The sequence below is a fragment of the Peromyscus maniculatus genome, chromosome 18 (assembly GCF_049852395.1).
Source record: "Peromyscus maniculatus bairdii isolate BWxNUB_F1_BW_parent chromosome 18, HU_Pman_BW_mat_3.1, whole genome shotgun sequence".
Lineage (NCBI taxonomy): Eukaryota > Metazoa > Chordata > Mammalia > Rodentia > Cricetidae > Peromyscus > Peromyscus maniculatus.
The window spans coordinates 25,200,849-25,220,302 of NC_134869.1; the positions used below are offsets into that span (position 1 = coordinate 25,200,849).

The following is a 19,454-nucleotide window of genomic DNA, read 5'->3' on the forward strand; positions in this document are numbered from 1 at the left end:
GCTCATGCTTATTAGCATGAAAATGCAGTAAGGCAGGCTTTTGGTGGGGGGCGGCGTGGTGGTGGTGGTGGGGGATGAGATATGAACATGACTTATCCCGGCATGCCACTATCTGCTTCTTATGTGAAGTCACGTGAGAGGGGGATGCGTCAGCACTAGTCCATGTGACCTTGAAGAAAGGGCAGCTAGTTTTGTTCTTGAGTCAAAGTGAAAATTGGACTGGCATCCAGAAATGCCTCTCTGTGAGTCTTTTGGCCTGCTTCTGTGGGGATGACAAATAGGTAAGAGTCATCTACTCTGGGAAAGGGATGTGATTAGCATTTAAAAGTTTACCCTATGTCACCACTTCAAATGGGTCTGTCTCTGGGTGAAGTCTTATTTCCTGTGTATGTTTCCTGTGCAGAGTCACCATGAATAATTTTTTTTATGAAGTCCTGCTGTAGAAATTTGGATCGATTGCAGCTCATTTGCATTACAGGGGGCAAGTCATAGCTGCATGGAACTGGAGTCTCCTTGGGGACTTGCTTTGCAAGACACTGTAGTGGCTTTATTTAGGACCACTGTGTTGAAACAATGTAAGAAAGTTACTTTGCTAGGTTATCTTTACCCACTTCTGTGGGAGGGGAACCCAGGATCTTAACACCAGCCACTTGGATCTACCATGTTTCTGCATCAACGCACTAGACATTTTCCAATGATTAGTTATTAATGAAGACTTCGTTTCTACACTGCTCTGAAACCCAGAGATGCAATAATAAGCAAAACACTTGCCATCTCTTTGGTCTCCATGGAGTCTGCAGTCCCCTCTTGGTTTTAGGTACTTATTTTCTGCATCAGTTGAAATTTCAAGGTAGAAGGAAAAACCAGAAGTTCAAACATAGAAGTGGTTTGTTAACTGATCAGTTAGATCTTAGATATCACAGTGACTACACCCAGGAGTAAAGGGTTTATACTCAACCATGAGAAGACTCTTCCGACATTCATTCATTCTTAAAATATTTGCAAGAGACCTTTTCAGGCTTGACACTAGGCCAACCACCTTCCACGGAACAGGGAGAAATTGAAAGTCCTGTCTTATGGTGCTTTGTACTCATTGTGGGAGTCAGATAAGCAAAACTGGTTAGGGATGTTGCAACTCAACCCCATTATGTAAATATGGACACCATCTGCTAAAGATTGAACTAAACACTACCAAAATGTCCTCTCTGTCCATTTCACATACTTAGGATTATTCTCAATGCGGTTGATGAGGATGTTGCCACAGTTACGGTCTACACTGGATAAAAGGGAATTCGGTTTTGGTTTTTTGATACAGGGTCTTTCTGGCCTGGAACATATCATGTAGCCTGGGGTAATCTTAAACTCATGGTAATCCTTCTGCCTCAGACACCTAAGTGATGGGATTACAAGACTACAATATCACTCCTGGCATTGCGCAACTCTTTGGTTTTTTTTTTTCAAAACAGGGTTTCTCTGTGTAGCTTTGGAGCCTGTCCTGGAACTCACTTTGTAGACCAGGCTGGTCTTGAACTCACAGAGATCTGCCTGGTTCTGCCTCCCGAGTACTGGGATTAAAGGCCTGCACCACTGCTGCCCAGCGTTTACGCAGCTCTTATAAGTAGTACAACACAGTGAGCAATGGACACCACTCATAAATGGATGAGTATGCACTGTAAAGAGCAGGTTAAGACAGAACAGGAATAGTAAACCCTTCCTTCTTACAATGTATATACCCTCACTACAAGGGGCAAATGGTGAGTAGACCTACTAGGTTCTCATGCTTATTTCTGCCATGATTGTAACAGTGATAGTGTACTTGCCTACCATATACAAAAGAGTAAGCAAAAAAATAAAAAATAAATAAAAAAAATAAAAAAAAACAAATAAAAATAACCATTTATTTGAAGTAGGTGTGGAGGCTGAAGCAAGACTGTCGTGAGTTCGAGGCCAGCCTGGACTACCTAATAAGTTTCAAGCCAGCCTTGGTTACAGAGTGAGTTCTTGTCTCAGACATGGAGACATACACAGAGACACACAGATACACGTACACACGCGTACACACACACAGACATTATACACAGACACACATATGAGACTCATACACATACACACATACAGATACACATACACATTATACAGACAGAGATACATACACACAGACACATACATTATACACACATGCACATTATACACAGACAGACAGATATATACACAGACATTATGCACAAACATATACATTATACATGGACACACCCAGAGACAGACAGACACACATTACATTGCACACAGACACACAGACACATCATTGCTGGTGGTGGAAATTGTTTTGGCAAGAAAACTGTGACGTGGTTGATAGACCGCCTTGAGATGCTACACTGGTATGCTTGAGTTGCTTGACAGAACACATGACAGACAACAGATGAGAAAATGGTTTACTTTGGTTTCCTTCTGAGGCTTTCAGTGCATGTGGCAGAGCTCAGTTTATGGCGAGTACGTGTGGCAGACGTGGTTCTCATCATGGCTGATAGGAAGCTGAGAGAAGAGAAACGGGCAGAGTTTAGAATTTTCAGGCGCCTGTCCTTACCAATCTTCTCCCACCAGCTAGTCTCCACCTTCTAGAGGTTCTAGAACCTTCCTAAATAATGCCCACCAGCTAGGGACAAGTACTCAAAAGAAAAATAAATAAAAATTAAAAAGCCTGTGTTACAGGTATCATATTTAGCCATATCTAAGAACCAAACATTGGAAGGTTTCCCCGAGAAAGTGGTTCTGAATGAGAAAGAATTGCCACTCACGGCAAGTACAGGAGGCTTGAGGAACAAGTGTATTTCATGTTTCAGGCATTTAAAGAGGCTGATACAAGCCAGGCGTTGGTGGCGCACGCCTTAAATCCCCGCACTTGGGAGGCAGAGCCAGGTGGATCTCTCTGAGTTCAAGGCCAGCCTGGGCTACCAAGTGAATTCCAGGAAAGGTGCAAAGCTACACAGGGAAACCCTGTCTCGAAAAACCAAAAAAAAAAAAAAAAAAAAAAGGCTGATATAGATAGCTAGAGCATAGTAGAGAGAGAAAGCCTTGTAAGGCATAGGAATTCAATAGAGTGGTAAGTTGTACAAGACTTGGTTGCGGGTTCAAATTCGACTGGGAGTGTGATGGGAAAATCTTGTGACCTTTCAAGCAGGCAGTGACAGTTTATACTTCCAGAGTACATAACTGTATCAAGCACAAAAGGGGAAATGTTTATCATCTCCTCATAGGCATCCTCCAGTCAGGATGATGGAGCTCGGTGGGAACTGTGGTGGCGTGGTACAAGAGAAGACGAAGAGGAATGACTGTTCTGAGACTGTGTTTGTTTGTGGTACTAGGAAACACGACAGACAAGATGTGGAAATGGGATGGAAAGAGTCAAAATGATAACTCAGATTTTTGGCGTGAACCACCATCCTGCAAGCTTGGAAATGGCATTCCTGGCCATGCTCATTTAACATATGGTTGAAACTGATAATAATAGCCAGAGAATTTTTGAGACATTTCTCAAATAATGTATCAAGTGTCTTACATACACCATTCCAACAATTCTATCTAATCTTCCACGCACCCGTTAAGTGGTTTCTTTTCTTATACCCATGCTCCAGACAAGGGAACTGAGGCACGGGAAGATTAAATAAGTGTCTGAAGGCCACAGGTTAATTGATGGCAGAACAGAGAGGAACATTTGGGCACTCTGCTTCCGAAACAGACGCTTCCCATCTTCCTCTACTCCACTCTTCCCCCCTGCAACCCCACCCCACCCCACCCCACCCCACCCCACCCCACCCCACCCTGTAAAAGAATAAACACTTGGTCTTCTCGGGCTGTCTGGGCTGAGGTTAACTTTTGAAGCTGCTATGTACGTTAAACATTCAGCTACTGCCCAAACAAAGCGGGCTCACTGTTACAGCAGGTAAGCAGGAGCCTGCCTCCCTGATCCAATTCCAAACCCAGGGGTGATTTCAAAACTTTTTATCACTCCTGTGTGCTGGTCTTTAGTCTACAGGGAGGCAGCGCATGCCCAGAAAAGTGTCTTTGACTTTAGGTGCAGCTTGTAGATTTCAGCATTTAAGGGATTTCTTAAATGGCTAGTAAAACAGCAACTGGCATTAGCTGACGCACAATGGCCTCATGTCTATGTCTGCCAATCCTTTTATGAGTACTTTCATATATTACCTTATTTAAGCTTTTAAAAAAGAATTCAAAAATGTCATTTTAGGTGGGGGGGGGGGGCGCGGGGGGGAGGGAGGCACAGCGCGGCGCTCTGCTCATAATTTGTTTGTGGTAGAAGCACAAAGTTGACAAAAGCCAGAATTTGAACCCAGGTCTTATTCTGAGGCTGCTCTACTTCAAACACCATTGCCTTTGTAAAAGGTACAAACAGCAACCACAGCAAATCCCTGCCCTTGAGATGTGTGAGGTGAACATATATATCTCAGGCATGTGAGTGAAGCTACTATTAACGTATCTTACCACAAGAACATGTCCCTAGCATACCCCATAAATGTGTTACTCTGCTTCAAGTAGCATATGTATATTAAAATTCTTGAGCAGTGACTCCCCAAAATTCCTTTTAAAAACATTTCAAATGGTCATTGTTTTACAGTTTGAACTGCCAACTGCTAATAGACAAGTCCCCGGGGAAACAAAATCGAGACCAAGCTTTTTGAGAACGAATGTTTAATAACTTGGCCTTTGTATGTCAGATTTGTGCAGATAACGCGATAGCCGAACAGTAGCTGGCGAAAAACAGAAAGGGGGCCGCTGAAGTGCAGCGGACGAGCTGTAAAAACCCTTGGAAGGGCTGTGGGCACAGGGTGTGGGCTGAGCTTGGGAATGCTTCCAGCAGAAGTCCACTGCAGTCAGCAGAGCTGCTAAAGCCAGTGTTGAAAGACTTCACTGACGCCCTGTCGTCCTGCTCGGGCGCAGCCAGCAGACACATCCAGCCTCCAGCCTCTTCTCGCCACTCTCCCTTCGCACAAGAAATCTTGCAGAGTCATGTCTGATAGACGGACAGGACCTAAATCAGGTCTGCAAGCCCAGCAAACTAAGCGAAGGCTGAGAGAGCTCGCTTTTAGCTTTCTAGGCATTTTGGACGGGATATGCCACAAGAAAAGGTACAATGGGATTTGAAAAGCTGATCCTGTTATATTCCTCCACACTCATTTACTTGTAGCAAGTTGTTCTAATCTCAGGCATCTACTAGATGGCTTCTGAATGGAATGAAATGCTGTGTACCATTTTAGACACTCGTGTGTATTCCCCTCAATCATATTATACTTGCTGCCTAAAATTAGTGTCCCAGACTTCAGAGAACCTGTTAAGAATCAGGTAGAGGGCACGTGATGCACCCTCAGAAATCTGGATACCTTGTGACAATCATTTCACAGGAATCTGCATTTAAGGAATCTGCATCCCAAATGATTCCACTTCCCCTCACCACAAGAGAGCCGGCTCCAGTTTTCCATGCGGGACACAGTCTATGAAAGGGGAGGGGCGCGCTGCCGTAATCTGTGTAGTTCAGCAGAAGGCAGTTGGTGTGTCCAGCACAGATTGAGCAATCCGGAATGCTAGTTCCCCTGACCTTTGCCTGTCAGGCCTGACATCCGACGTGATGAAGGAAACAATCAAGATTGTGAATGTTTGTGGAGTTCATGCCTTCATCTCGGCCAGTTTTGAGGATTTTTGGAAAGTACTAAAGCAGATTAGAAAAGCTGATTGTATCATAATTGAGTGGAAAACCCAGGAAACAGAAACTTTTTTTTGAGACTGCCTGATCTGCTTCCTGGTGTGACATTTTTTAATGTTTTTTTTTTTTTCTTCATCAGTAACTATATGCACAATCATGGGTTTGATTGTGACAAACTGTACTTTATACTAACTTGCCCTTTACCTCGTTCTCTCCTCCTCTCCTAATCCTTTCCTCTTCCCAACTATCCCCCTTCTGCCCTGACATCTTTTTTTTTTCTTTCCCTTTTTTTGGGGAGGGGGACTGACTCAATGTTTCCTAGTAGAGTTGTTAACATAAGTATGGGTGAGAAAGTTGTTTGCAGGAGCCTTTGTGTCTTATCAGTAACTACACTTCTAAAGAAAATGTCTATCCCTCCCTAATTAACCATTAACTGTGTATGAATTCTCAGGGTTGGCGTGGAGATTGTTAAAAATGGAAATGGCCCATGAGCCCCCCATGCCACTGTCTTGGCAGCCAATCTGACAATAATTCACGTTTAATTACATTCATGGCAGGAAGCACAAGGAATCCTAGAACATTCTGGGCACTCAATTCCAGACTTAGTGGGAGCTCACACTCATTTCCCATCACTGAATTCTTTGCAATTTGGGCGATTTTTACAGATTTTAAAGAATTTCAAGCTCTTGACTTTCATAAGATAACACATTTCAGGATCCAGCCTCCTCTGCGAGAGAGTACACACCGCCTTTCACGATTTTGTTGCTGGTTTGAAACAGCTTACAAACATCAGGTTTTTTGCACATCTGGATGGTTCAGTTTGAAGAGCAGCTAATTGGGATATGATTGAACAGTGTCACCATGAAAGAATCAGTGCCTGTGGAGGTCATGGACATTTCAAAAGGGTCACGAGGGTTTTGTTTGCTTCCCCCTCCCCCAATACTGTATTTCCATAATGTGGCCAATTTTGGGAGCTGTTCCTCTTCTTTTTTTTTTTTTAAACTATATCCCAAAGAGCAACAGATGTGCCATTCTGTGTTCAGAGTCTTCTTGACTCATTCTGTCATAGTTCATCTTCATAAAATGGATGAGAATTAGCTGTTAACTCTATTTTCTAGTGGACTACTGGGTAGAGGTCAACTCTCCCCCAACCGTGCATGCACCCAAAAGTTTGGTAGAACTCATAGAGAGCTGCTAATCTGACTATTTCGTGACCTGTACTTTTACTCGTCTTCAGGGGAATAATATAGACAACACCAGCTCAAATGTTGACCACACATGCATTTAAAGTCACAGCAGCAGCTCTTGAGACACAGGCCTGGTGTCTGGTTCTTCCTCAAGGTCAAAACTTGGGAGCTTAGGTGGTTTCCCTTTTAGCCACGGGTGAGTCATCCCCTCTAGGCCATTTGGAAAAGAGACTTGCTGAGGCCGTCACTTCCACCTCATTCTTTCCCCTTTTACGATGGCAGAGGTGAACTTTCCAGGGCTCCAGATGCTGCTCCTCCACTTTGCCCTTGTATGACCAGCCGCTGTTCTACTGCGGTCCTGTGGTCCCGCCCCCTCTCAAGTCTGTGACCTCTCTCCCCTGTGGTCCGATTTCAGCTCCATCACTGCACTGTCCCGGTCGACGTCATCCATACTGTGAGCTGCTCGGGCAGTGCCATTTATTTGACCTCTGTTAGCGCTTACTGTATTCATCACATCCTGCGTGTGTAGCTCTTTCTTTTCTGTTAGCCATAAGACATGCAGATGGGGCTTCTCTTCTGCTCCTGTGTGTATCTCTGTGGTTCGGTGAATCCTGCTGGTTTTTACCCACTCGCTCAGTTTGTAACCTGAAAATCAATTGTACCTCCCCTTTGCCCCATTAGTCAAGAAGGCCTTCCATTCTAGTTCCATCGCATCTGGAGCTTGGGCACTGCTTTCCACTACAACTAACACGGTGGCTCTGCCATCTTGCCCAAACATGAATCAAGTTGCTGGAGCTCTCCTTACGGGCCTCCTGCCTCTAAACTTGCTCCCCATCCCCGCTCCTTCCTTTTGATGCCTCATAAACCTTTCAGGACTGAGTCGGATCTTGATACCCTTCAAATCTTTCTAGGGCCACCAGTCCCTTTATAGTAAAAATCAAAACTGCCTGTCTTTGCTTGGGAAATGCATGCTACTCTTCGCCTTCATGAGAAAAGCTTCCTGCTGAAGTAGGTGACAGTTAAAAAGTAGAGACTCAACATCTGGGCAAACTGAGGGAAATAAATGACTGAGGAGTGATTGGCCCTGAGCTTAACATCTGTAGTATCCCCTCCAAGGCTCAGTCAGTTCCCTGAAAGAGAGGCAGAAAAGAATGACGGGGCCAGGCAATGGGTGCTGGCACATGCACGCCTGCCTTTAATCCCAGCACTCGGGAGGCAGAGCCAGGCGGATCTCTGTGAGTTCGAGGCCAGCCTGGTCTACAGAGAGAGATCCAGGACAGGCACCAAAACTACACAGAGAAACCCTGTCTCGAAAAAAAACAAAAGCAAAAAAAAAGAAGGGGATGTCAGGGAGGAGTGCTGAGTCTTCTGGATGTGGCATGGCCAATGCACTCCCTGTAGCACACGATTAACGGATACCATTTCATCTTGTGTGGGAGAGGGTTTCATGTAGTCCCAACCCTCACAGAGGGATGATGGGTAGCTATTGGATGCTGGGAGAGAGGGTATCCTTTTCTTAAGTGTTGCCACCACTGGTTAGTGGCCCACATTCCAGAACAGCCCCACCCCCACCGCCTCCTGCAAGTGGCCAGAATTAAGCTCAGCTAAATCCCTAAGGCCACAGATTCACAGGCCTTCTGTGAGTATTTCCTGTCCCCTCTGTTCTTTGGGCGCTCTCCTCATGGCCCTTTTTGACCTGGCTATCTCCTGTTGTATACCTTTGAAAAAACTTCCTCTCCAACAGGCTGTCTTGGAACCTCTGTCTCTAGGGAATTTGCAGATGTATTATTGAACATCTCACTCAATTAGAAGTCAATTGTGGGGTCCTGGTGGGTGGTGACCTGTTCCTTGTCCCAACCCTCCCCTCCAGCCATCTCTCCCAGCAGGTTTATCCTGGGCCTTCCCACTCAGTTGCCTCTGTGAGTGGTTGAGCTCCTGATGGTAGGTCTGTATCTTCTCTGCTTTTATCCTATCTACTTTTCAGGTACTCAAAAGTGTGTTTGTTGAATAAGATTTATAGAAGTCAGAAAGCATCTATATTTGTTGGCAGCAGGAACCATTCAATTTAAATTTTGGGTTTCTCCCGTCCCTCTGAGTATAAGTTGCGTCTTTTAAACTCCGGTTTAGAATACCTTCACTTACCTGCTCTGCATGTTTATCCCAGCCTGGTGGTTTCAGCGAGGGGCTGATTCAAGGGTTCGGGGTGGAGCTCAGTAGGGCACTTGTCTAGGGGACTGATTAAGTTCAAGGAACATGTATCTTTCCCACTGCCCAGACCTTTACATAAAACCTAATGGTTCATTTCATGTAAATGGAGTCAGCTTTCTTATGGCACTGGCCCAGTATTTTTCATTACAGTGTAGTATAGTCTTGGCTAAAACCTAACAGTGATTTACCAGGGGCAGGGCCTTAAGGAAGTTACTTGATTTCTCAGTATCGTGTTTTATTGTCCTCCAGAACAGGGCAGTATTTACTTGGTAAATGAAAGTGTTCTATGAAATACTATTTGCCAATTGTTCATTCTTTGTGAAGCCCTTAGTAAACATATGCTGAATTACCCTCTAAGTAGCCATTATATATAACAAGGATTTTTACTCTGAGTGGTTTTTTCCCCCTTCCACAATAGATTAATACTTTAAAGTTCCTATTAAATTCATCTGCCTTTTATATTAACCAATTTGTTTCTGGGAATGTAGAATTGATTGCTTGCGTGCTCACAGAAAGAGAGAGACAGAGACAGAAACAGAGAGACTCTCTGTATCCCAAGGATGGCCTGGAACTTTCCATCACATAATCTAAGCTCCCAAACACTGGGATTACAGGTATCACCACCATGCTAAGGTCAGTGTTAGGGGTTTTTTTTTGTTGTTGTTGTTGTTACAAGAGTTTATTCACTACATCCTTACCGTCATGCATGTTAAAATACCTTTAATATTTCTTTTTAAAAATATCTATTTTACATCTTTACAAGAGGATAGAAATATTTGTGGAGTAATCTCAGAGAGAAGTCGTTATCCTGCCAGCAGGTTTCACTGAGCAGTAACAGTTAGAAAGGAATTCTGCTAGTTCCTTTCTTTCTTACAGATGACGAGACAGAAATTAGAGGAAGTTTGAATCTGTGTACAGTGAGTGGCTGTGCTCTTGATAACATTTGATGGTAAATTTTGTAAGTAATAAAAAAAATCCAAAAAAGCAAAATGGTAGTAAAACACGGATTGCTTATTCACCGAACGAGGATCTTCTTGTTGGTTTACTCGGGAGAAGTTTTTGCTTCTGATGACCTCAGACGACCTGAGCCCAAGACTAATTGTTATACCTGTGTCTTGATAATTTACTTTCCTGGCTCTGGGTGGCTAAGCCGTTGGCTGTGTTCCAAGACACATTTGGGCTACAAGGAAACCAACTGCCTGCTTTCCACAGAGGGCTGGTGAGATTAAAGAGGAAATGAATGGTGTTTCTGGTAGCAGCGGCTGTTTTGTTCAGGGCACTTGTAATATCCATTTTGTCAGTTTCGCTGCATACATGAGTCACTCCCCTCTCTTTATGACATTGTGGAGTCTGTAACATGGAGCCTGGTCATGGGAGCTTTTTAAAAACTCCTCACACACATAGGCACATAGGGAAGAGGGCTTTTGTACTTTTTTTATGTTTTGGTTTTTTTGAGACAGGGTTTCTCTGTGTAGCTTTGCGCCTTTCCTGGAACTCACTCTGTAGTCCAGGCTGGCCTCGAACTCACAGAGATCCGCCTGGCTCTGCCTCCTGGGTGCTGGGATTAAAGGTGTGCGCCGCCGCCACCGCCAGGCCCGGCTTTTGTACTTTAACTTTACCGAGTTGGGGTGTTCTAGTTTCTTGAGCAGTCTGGTCCGTGTGTATGTGGATTCCTAGTGCTGCCCAGGAAACCACAGGAGTCCCACTTGGAGAACTTCTCTGTGGGGACACATGTTCGGATCAAGTAGATAGTTTACTTCAGGGGTGCAAACCCTCTTGCTGGTTCATAGCTTTGTACCGTGGGGCAAGCTGCCTTCAGGGGGATCAGGGACGAGATGAGTGTTCCACTGGAATCCATTTTAAGGTTGTTCTCCCCAAGGATGCTTTGCTTGGGGGCAGGAGTGGTCTCCAGCTCCCTCCTCCCGTCACTTCCCTACCCACTCTCAGAGAAGGACCTGAGATCTGTCCTTTTCAATGAAGTATGGATTGTAGTCTCTATGACTCCCTTCTCCCAGGACTGCTTCCGTTGTATGATTTGAGTCCCAACAGGACATGCAAATTTTTCATTATTTTCCTCCCATCGGGACCATCGTTTGAAAGCAATCTTTTGCAATGAAAAGCTATTGTAGTAAGTTTGATAGGGAGATGCTTTTGATCCCTACCTCTAAAAAAGAAGAAGAAAGAAAGAAATCAAGCACTGTGGTCAGTAAGATTTGTTTAGTGTGTCTGTACAGTAAAGGTTATCTCAAAGGGGAGGTTATCACACACTGAGTGTGGCCTAGAGAGAAGAGTTGTGCCGCTCTAACACAAAGTAGCCAAAGAAAATGCCATTCAGATGAGAATGTTGCAGAACACGACAGCAAGATGATTCTGCAAACTGAAGAGATACATTTAGGACGGCAGTCGCACAGAAGGGCTATTTTGCTTCAGGCACGGTATCTTCCCCTGGGATGTGTGCTTACGTCTGTGTGCACACCCATGCGGGGAGGCGCTGGTGTACCGGGCTCTCCTTGAAGGTTTTAGAACTTGGTGAACGAGGAGGAGAACAAAATGAGGATAAAGATTCTGTCTGTATCTTGGCACGCTTCGCTGGATTTCCTTAACTGCTGCTATTCTCAACACAGTTGAAAACTAAAGCATGGATGAATAGTGGTGTCTGGCCCCCAAAAGAGTGTCAGAATACCCGTGTATAAAAGTCCACCCTCACCTTCCACACGACAGATAGGATTTTATGTATCATTTAAAAACCATACTCTGTTCACTGTTAGTTCACTCTGTAAAGGACTTCCTAAGACTTTTTATGCAAGCTTTTCATTCTTTCTTATTTTAGTTATTTTGGGAGACAACATTCCACTCTGAAAACCAGACTGCCCTGAAACTTACTAGGTAGTTAGGCTGGCCTTGAACTAACAGCAATCCTCTGCCTCCCAAGATATGGGATTATAGGTGTGAGCCAGCACTTGTGGCTTATTCAAACATTCCTCCACTTTTTTTTCCATCTAACCAATCCAAAGTTCATAAGGTGAATAATGAATGGCTGTGTAGTTCCCCTGGTTGGAATAGTTCTTCATCTCACTTTTACCGCCAGTTCATGAGATGGGCGAGGCTTTTCTTTCTTTATCTTACTTTCTCAGTTCGTGTGGGGCTGATAAATGGGTAGGTATGCCAGGGGGGTAAACTGACTTGTTCAAGGTCGTATGGTAAGCTCTTGGCGAGAGGGAGGCTCTTTCTTCGTGGCATCAAAGTACCTGCAAAACTCCATTACACTGCAGATTTATTTGTAATAGCTGTGAAATAAAGTTTTTCAAGAAATAGAGTTTTTTTTTTTTTTTCCGGTGACATTTGATTAAGTTAGCACAGATTTGAGTTTCACCTTAACCGAGCACACGTCTATAAAATTAGCAAAAGCATCTCTGTAGACATTTGTATTTGACTGACAGCAAAAATTGAGGCTGTGCAGGTGAAATTTCTTTTGCAATTGTAGCAATCTGTCTTAATTGTATTTTAAGAAACTATGAAATGACATATAGTAAAAAATATCCTCTGAATGGTGCAGAATATTCAGCTGTGCATGTAATATGGAACAAATGTGTTCCCATATGTTTGGTATTTGCAGAATTATTAAAATACTAGAGATGTGCCTTAATGGGCTCATAAATGATCTGACAGATTTCCTGTAGTCTTGGGACAGTATGTTGTATTTAAAGGGACAGAAATGTGAGTCAGACAGACTCGAGTTGGGCTACTGGGGGTCTCATTTTCTGGTTTTGATGAGCTGTCTACACTCCAGTTCAAAGTCAGCGGCTGTCCGTCAGACACAGGTCTTCCTCCATCTTGTCCACCTAGCTCTGTGGCTGTAGCAGGTCCCTCTCTTTTGACCCGCATCTATCTGCGGTCGTTTCCTCTCGCTGGACAATCCCCAGTGACACTCAGATATCCTGATGTTCCCGTCTCCTTTCAAATAACTCCCCCACCCACCCCTACTTCCCCGTCACCGGCCACTCCATTTTGCTTTTACTTTTGGCTGTCTGCTTATTAAGTTGCTTCCCTTTGAAAGAACATTCTTCAAAAGAGTTTCATGTTCTTTCTGGTTCCTTTTTTTTTTCTCCTCCTGCTTTCTTAAACACTTCAGACACCCACCCCCACCCCCCCTCAGCTTCCTCAATCAAAATGCATGGTTAGTATTTTATCAATGGCTTCCATGTTGCTTCATTCCATGGTTGATTCTCAGTCTTTAACATAATCTGGCCCAGACCCCTCCTCCTCCTCCTCCTCCTCCTCCTCCTCCTCCTCCTCCTCCTCCTTCCTCCTCCTCCTCCTCCTCCTCCTCCTCCTCCTCCTCCTCCTCTTCTTCTTCTTCTTTTTTTTTTTTAAGTTATTCAAGACAAGGTTTCTCTGTGTAACTTTAGGAGCCTATCCTGGAACTCGCTCTGTAGACCAGGCTGACCTCGAACTCACAGAGATCCACCTGCCTCTGCTTCCCCGGTGCTGGAATTAAATGTGTGTGCTGCCGCTGCCACCACCACCACTACCATCTGGTGGAACCCCTTCTTCTTAACTTGCCATGGTGTCACTGTGTAAATCCACGACAGTACTGTGATCCACCTGCCTCAGACTCCCAAGTGCTAGGCAGGATTTGTAGTCGTGCAAAACCACACTCTGCTCTTAGCGTTGGTTATTCTTGCTTTTTCCTACTCCCTTGTCTACTGGTACAGCTCCTGCATACATTCTCATCTTCTGTGGGACCTGAACTCTACACTGTATGGTGTTCAGTACTTTGTTAGTTTTCCTACTTAGAATCCCTGGGTGACCCTTCTTATTTAGAATCCAATGTATTTATGGAAGGTGATCCTATTTTCATTTTCAGACCCAACCACACGTAGTGTGGCTTCTAGTGTGCCCCACACTCATCTCATTTGGCACAACCGGTCATTTGTTCAGGTCCAAATCTTGGAGTTGAGTGTGAGTCTCAAGTCGCACTACAGCTGTAAGTCTTCTGACTCGGGGTTCAGCCTGCCCAGGTCCAGACTCTTGAATGCTGATCAATGCATTTTTGTTATCATCCTTTGGTGGCTTATAAGGGTAACTCTTCATTGGTATTTCTTGACCGTTTGTTGTTTGTTTGTTTTTTGAGACAGGGTTTCTCTGCATAGTTTTATGCCTGTCCTGGATCTCACTCTGTAGTCCAGGCTGGCCTTGAACTCACAGGGATCCACCTGACTCTGCCTCCTGAGTGCTGGGATTAAAGGCATACACCACCACCACCCAGCTTATTTTATTCTTTGTAAAATGTTTCTACCTTTTGTCACCCTACAGCAATCACAGTGGTTTTATTTATTTAAAGGAGCCTGTTTAATGAATTAAGATGTTTATTCTGAGACACAGTTGCTTGTATCCCAGGCTGGCCTCAAACTTACTATCTAGTTAAGAATAGCCTTACATTTTGACCCTTAAACTTGCTTCCAGCTCTTGAGTGCTGGGATTACAGGTGTGCACCGCCATGCCTGGTTTACTTGGTGCCCCGGATCAAACCCAAGGCTTTAGGTACATTACCAAGCATTCCACCACCAGCCCCCTACTTAATTGACTTCTGTTTCATTTTAATTCAAAATCTGTTCATATCCCTCTTAATGTGTCCTGTTCAGTCTTCAATGAATCTTGTTCCATGCACAGTAAAATTGGACTTTGAACTGAACTGCAATACCCTTGATTTTGCCTCCCCATTCTCTCCAATGCCATCTGCTGCTCCTATTTACTCTGGCTCTTTAAATAAAGATGATCCCTTCAGTATACCTTAGGGACTTGGCATCCTCTTTTCTCTGTAGCAGCATTTTCCCACAGAGGTCTAAGTGAACTACATTAATTCTATCCAGTCATTGGGGGGGAAATACCCGGGAGATACCCACTGATTACTGTGTTTAAAATACCAGCCTGTTTCCACCCATGCTGTAGTCTTGGAAGGATAATGGTAAAGGCCAGGTCTGATGGTCTTTTCTTTAGACTCAGGGGGAGGCCAGGGAATTTGATTCTCCCTGTAATTGTTTCCGAACACATGAACTCAAGATATGCATGTAGCATGTCTATATTTCATCCAAGAGAATACAGCTGAAGATGTGAGGTAGCAGCAGAAGTGTCACTATTGTTTAATTGCCGTGGTACGTCTTGGTGAGGGAAAGCCACTTTGGTAAAAGGATGAAGCTTCTCAGTGTCTCTATAGCTAGGGGGGTAGTCCTGCATAACTGTTCTCTGTCATTGCCTCGAGAATCCCAAGTATGCAGTGACTTGCGACATTAGAGACGACTTAGAAGCTGAGATTCAGTTCATCGGTACCTGCTTTTTGCTATCTGTCCTGAGTTTTTCTCTAAAGCTGGAGATAGTGTGGGTTCCATTCAGACACCATATCAAAACTACTGTCACAGCAAAGAGAGTCACAAAGTCTTTAGTTGTCCTGTACATACAACATTTATGTCTACTCTACTTATAGCAGTAAGTGTGTAATAGCATTATATCTAAGTTAACAGTATGCACAGCTGAAACAAAATGCTTTATTGGGGGCCCAGAGCTTAAGAACATTGGCTGCTCTTTCAGAAGACCCAGGTTCGATTCCCAGCACCCACAAACCGTCCATAACTCCAGTCCCACGGTGTCTGACACCCTTTGCTGGCCTCTGTGGGCATTGGGAATGTATGTGGTGCACAGATGTACATGCAGAAAAAACACTCATACCCCTTAAATAAATTGTCAAGTTACTTCTTGCTAAAAATGCTGAGGACCACCAGAGGTGTTGGAAATTGGCACCGATAGATTCCATGGCCACGAGCTTGTCACAGACCTTCAGTGTGAAAGCCACAAGGGCTGTGACAGGCGACAGAGGGGAGCCCGATGAAATTGGGTGTGCCTGTCCCATACCCAGGTCTTTTGTTACCAAACCATGCCTATTTGTGATTTTAGGTTCAAAGGATCTCATTTTAATTGTTTTAGTACCCAACCCTTTCTCTAAGGATTCTTTTTCCTAAGTCCTCATAGCAGGCGATCTAACACAATTTCACTCCTGTTCATGGTTCATTTACCTAAGTTAAAGATGAGGTTTCTGGAGGAAGAGGTGTTTTGCCTTTTGTTCGGTGTATAATCCTAGTATGGCACATGATATATACTTAAGAAAGCACCCAATAAATATTTGCTGAAGGAATGAGAAATTTTCATTTCTCTCTCTCTCTCTCTCTCTCTCTCTCTCTCTCTCTCTCTCTCTCTCTCTCTCTCTCTCTCCAACTTTTATTCATTCCGTGCCAGGCATAGTGCCACAGTGAAGACAAGGAACATCATCTGCCTCCATGCTTCCTAGGACCTACAATACGAACATTATTCTTGGGAGAGGTTGGCAGGTTGGCCCGGGACCAAGGTCCTTGAGGAGGCTTCTCATATCTTATCAGGATAAAGGGCCTTGGAGAAATCATCTTCAGGGGGAGTCCCAACTCGGCATCAGCAATATAAAAGGAAGGCAAACTGCAGTAAATACCCACGAAGGAAAACTGCGATATCCAGGGGAAGTGCATGTGCCAGGTTTCCCGCCCCCCAACAAGAACCCCCCAGACAGATCATTTGTACAACTTGGTCTTTGCTATGGGCTCACGGAGATGGTCTAATGGGGAGTCTGTCCCCCACAGTGCTCAAAGCAGCCCTAAATATACTTAAGTGGGATTATTGCTAAAGTAGACCCCAAGAAGAAGAAGAAGAAGCTTTAATTCCATTTATGAGCCACTATAACCACCAAAACAGTATTATAGTGACAACTTCTAGCAAATGAAAATGGCCATGTGGTCCAGTGTGCCGGTGTGCAGAGATTTATGGGAAATTGCAATAGTTTAGTGCCTTTGAACATGTGGCAAAGCTGCAGAAGCAGGAAAGATTCTTACCGTGGGCACCTGTGTGTTTGTAGAATTTTAAAATGCCACACACGAACACCCACCGGTTCATAAAAGATGCAACGTTTTTAAATACTTTCACTTGCCTTTGCTTTATGTTACTTATTTGCTCTGCAGCGGTCATGCTTTCTTTACCGTCGCCTGCGAAAAAGTCCTTGTCTTTTCCCATCTAACCAGAGTCACATTGTCTCCCTCGGTTCCTTTGGAGCTGCCTGCCTTCTCCTTGTCTCCCCTCAAGATTAATTGAATAATTGCTGTCTTCTCTGTGTTCCCAAAACATTGATCATGGATTGAGGTGTTACGTATTTACCTGCCTCTGAGTTTCAAGGACATCTTCATCATCCTTGTTTCCCCAGCAACTGCTGCAGTCACTGTCTCCTGACGCTTGTTCAGTAAATGATTCCTGGATTAGAGAATTAGAAAAGATTTTGGTTTTTTTGCTCTGGGCCATGGATTCATCCAGCAAACACATATTGAGGGATTTTTGTATGCAAGGCACCGGTGTAAGTGTTTTGTCAATGCTTGAAAAAAGAAAGCAAGTCAGATGCTTAAGCTCTGAAAATTCTATGATATCTGGATGGAAGAAAAACAAGCCCTGAATAAAAATAACTAATCCATGGTGGAAGGTGTTATTTTCTTAGAGGGGTGTGTGTGTGTCTGTGAAAGAGACAGAGAGAGGGGGGAGAGAGAGAGGGAGGGAGGGAGGGAGGGAGGGAGAGAGAGGGAGAGAGAGAGAGAGGGAGAGAGAGAGAGAGAGAGAGAGAGAGAGAGAGAGAGAGAGAGAGAGAGAGAGGAGTTCAGAAACATCTAACTATTGGCTAATGAAATGTTTTCCCTATAAAGCCACTAACAAACTGACTCCACACAACAATTGTCTTTCTGTCTTAACAATTCTCTTTCTGTCTTAGAAATGAGGTTAAATTCTGCCTTCGATCTAAAGACACACCGCTCAGCCTCACTGTGGCATGGTGTGCTAATGTAGAGGTCTAAATGAAAGTCCCTCTCCAGGTTGTGTTCCCGCTTGCCAAACTGTCTACATTTAAAAGGAAAGTGGTTCCCTTCAGCCTTAGGGTATGAATTTCATGCATTCCTACTTTTTCCGAGGTCCCCCTAAGTGATAATTCCTCTGCATGTTGCTACAAGTTCACCCCTAATTGCTATTAGGAAATTGGCTGTAGAAAGCTTACAACAGAAGTGAACAGTGAAGCCATTGAAAGAATAATTCAATCAGGATTGTATCCAGGAGTATTTTGTTGTTGCTCTTTCTAAGCTTGGTGAGAGCATCTTGAATGCTTAGCATTTAATTGTATTTAAGCCATCAGATTTTTAAAAACGCGTTGGTATATTTGCATTCACCACATATGGTATAAGGTGGTTTAGTGGTTTGCATAATTATGGATTTTTTAACTGATGGGCTCCAAGAAATGTCTCTGTTTTTGTTTAGACTTGGATTATCACTTGCATTTATCTTCAACTGCTCCTGTTTAATCCTCTCGTCAAAACTAAGGAGATCTGCGGGAATCCTGTGACTGATAATGTAAAAGACATCACAAAATTGGTAAGTAAGGACAATTTGAGAAGCTATGACTCTTCCCGCTGCTTGCTGAACATAGATTAGGGCACTCCTGCCCCGAGTACATAGTTTTCTAAGACAAGGACTGTATGAGTCTGAAAGGCTGCTACAGAGCAGATGAGAGATGTTTAGGCCATGGAGGATTTGTCTGTAAAACTGGCGCATTGAACACCAACATAATGACTTTGCTTCTTTTCGGGTCCTGGCCTCTCAGTCAAAGACAGTGGCTGGCTTTTCCCCATTATATGCTGAGTGGGTTTCTCTGTGTGGCTATGTCTGCCACATGCCTTCCTGATCTTGTAGGAAGCTTAGCCACAGGACACCTACGACCGCTATGTTCCCCTACCAGCACAAAGATTGTCATGTGTGGCACGAGATTTGATCCCAGTGAGTGTAGCAAGAGGTGCTTCTCCCAACCCCTAGAAGCCACTCATCTCCATGCTTGTCACCCTGGAAGCCTTCCCTCAGCAAAAGCCATTCTGTACACACGTGGCTCGGCCACAGCCAGCTTCCTGCTTTGCTTCTCTGGATGAAGACTCGGGGTCAGCAAAGTACAACTGAGACTCACTAGGTCATACTCTCAGGATCTAGGAGAGAGGTTTTATACTTACTTGGAAGACTGAAGATGATCTCAGCATCATCAAAATTTGAGCTAGGCATGGGGACATACCCATACAATGACTCAAGAAACTGAGGCAGGAGCATGATGAGGTGGAGGACAGCCTAGTTCTCTATGATGACCTAAAGGGGAGGAAAAGCAAAATTGAGTGAAAATTCCTTAACTCTGGGGCTCTTGGCTATTTGAAAATTGACTAGAGAACATAGGTGATATAAGAATTGTACTAGGG

The 19,454-nt window shown here is 44.1% G+C and overlaps 1 protein-coding gene and 1 long non-coding RNA gene across 4 annotated transcripts in view; one reads left to right on the plus strand and one right to left on the minus strand.

Annotated features, from left to right (window-relative positions):
- Kitlg (KIT ligand) overlaps window positions 1-19,454 on the plus strand; it is an 86,818-nt gene that overhangs the window by 17,687 nt on the left and 49,677 nt on the right. For all 3 annotated transcript variants that reach the window (XM_006979578.4, XM_006979579.4, XM_042263170.2), the window contains exon 2: window positions 18,478-18,591. In XM_006979578.4, coding sequence (XP_006979640.1) covers window positions 18,478-18,591 — 114 coding nt within the window. The remainder of the gene's footprint in view (window positions 1-18,477; window positions 18,592-19,454) is intronic.
- LOC121823665 (uncharacterized) lies at window positions 2,417-19,342 on the minus strand. The gene is made up of 3 exons (XR_006065163.2): window positions 19,218-19,342; window positions 17,344-17,436; window positions 2,417-2,532 (listed from the first exon to the last, which is right to left on the minus strand). It is a non-coding gene; the product is annotated as an uncharacterized LOC121823665 (long non-coding RNA).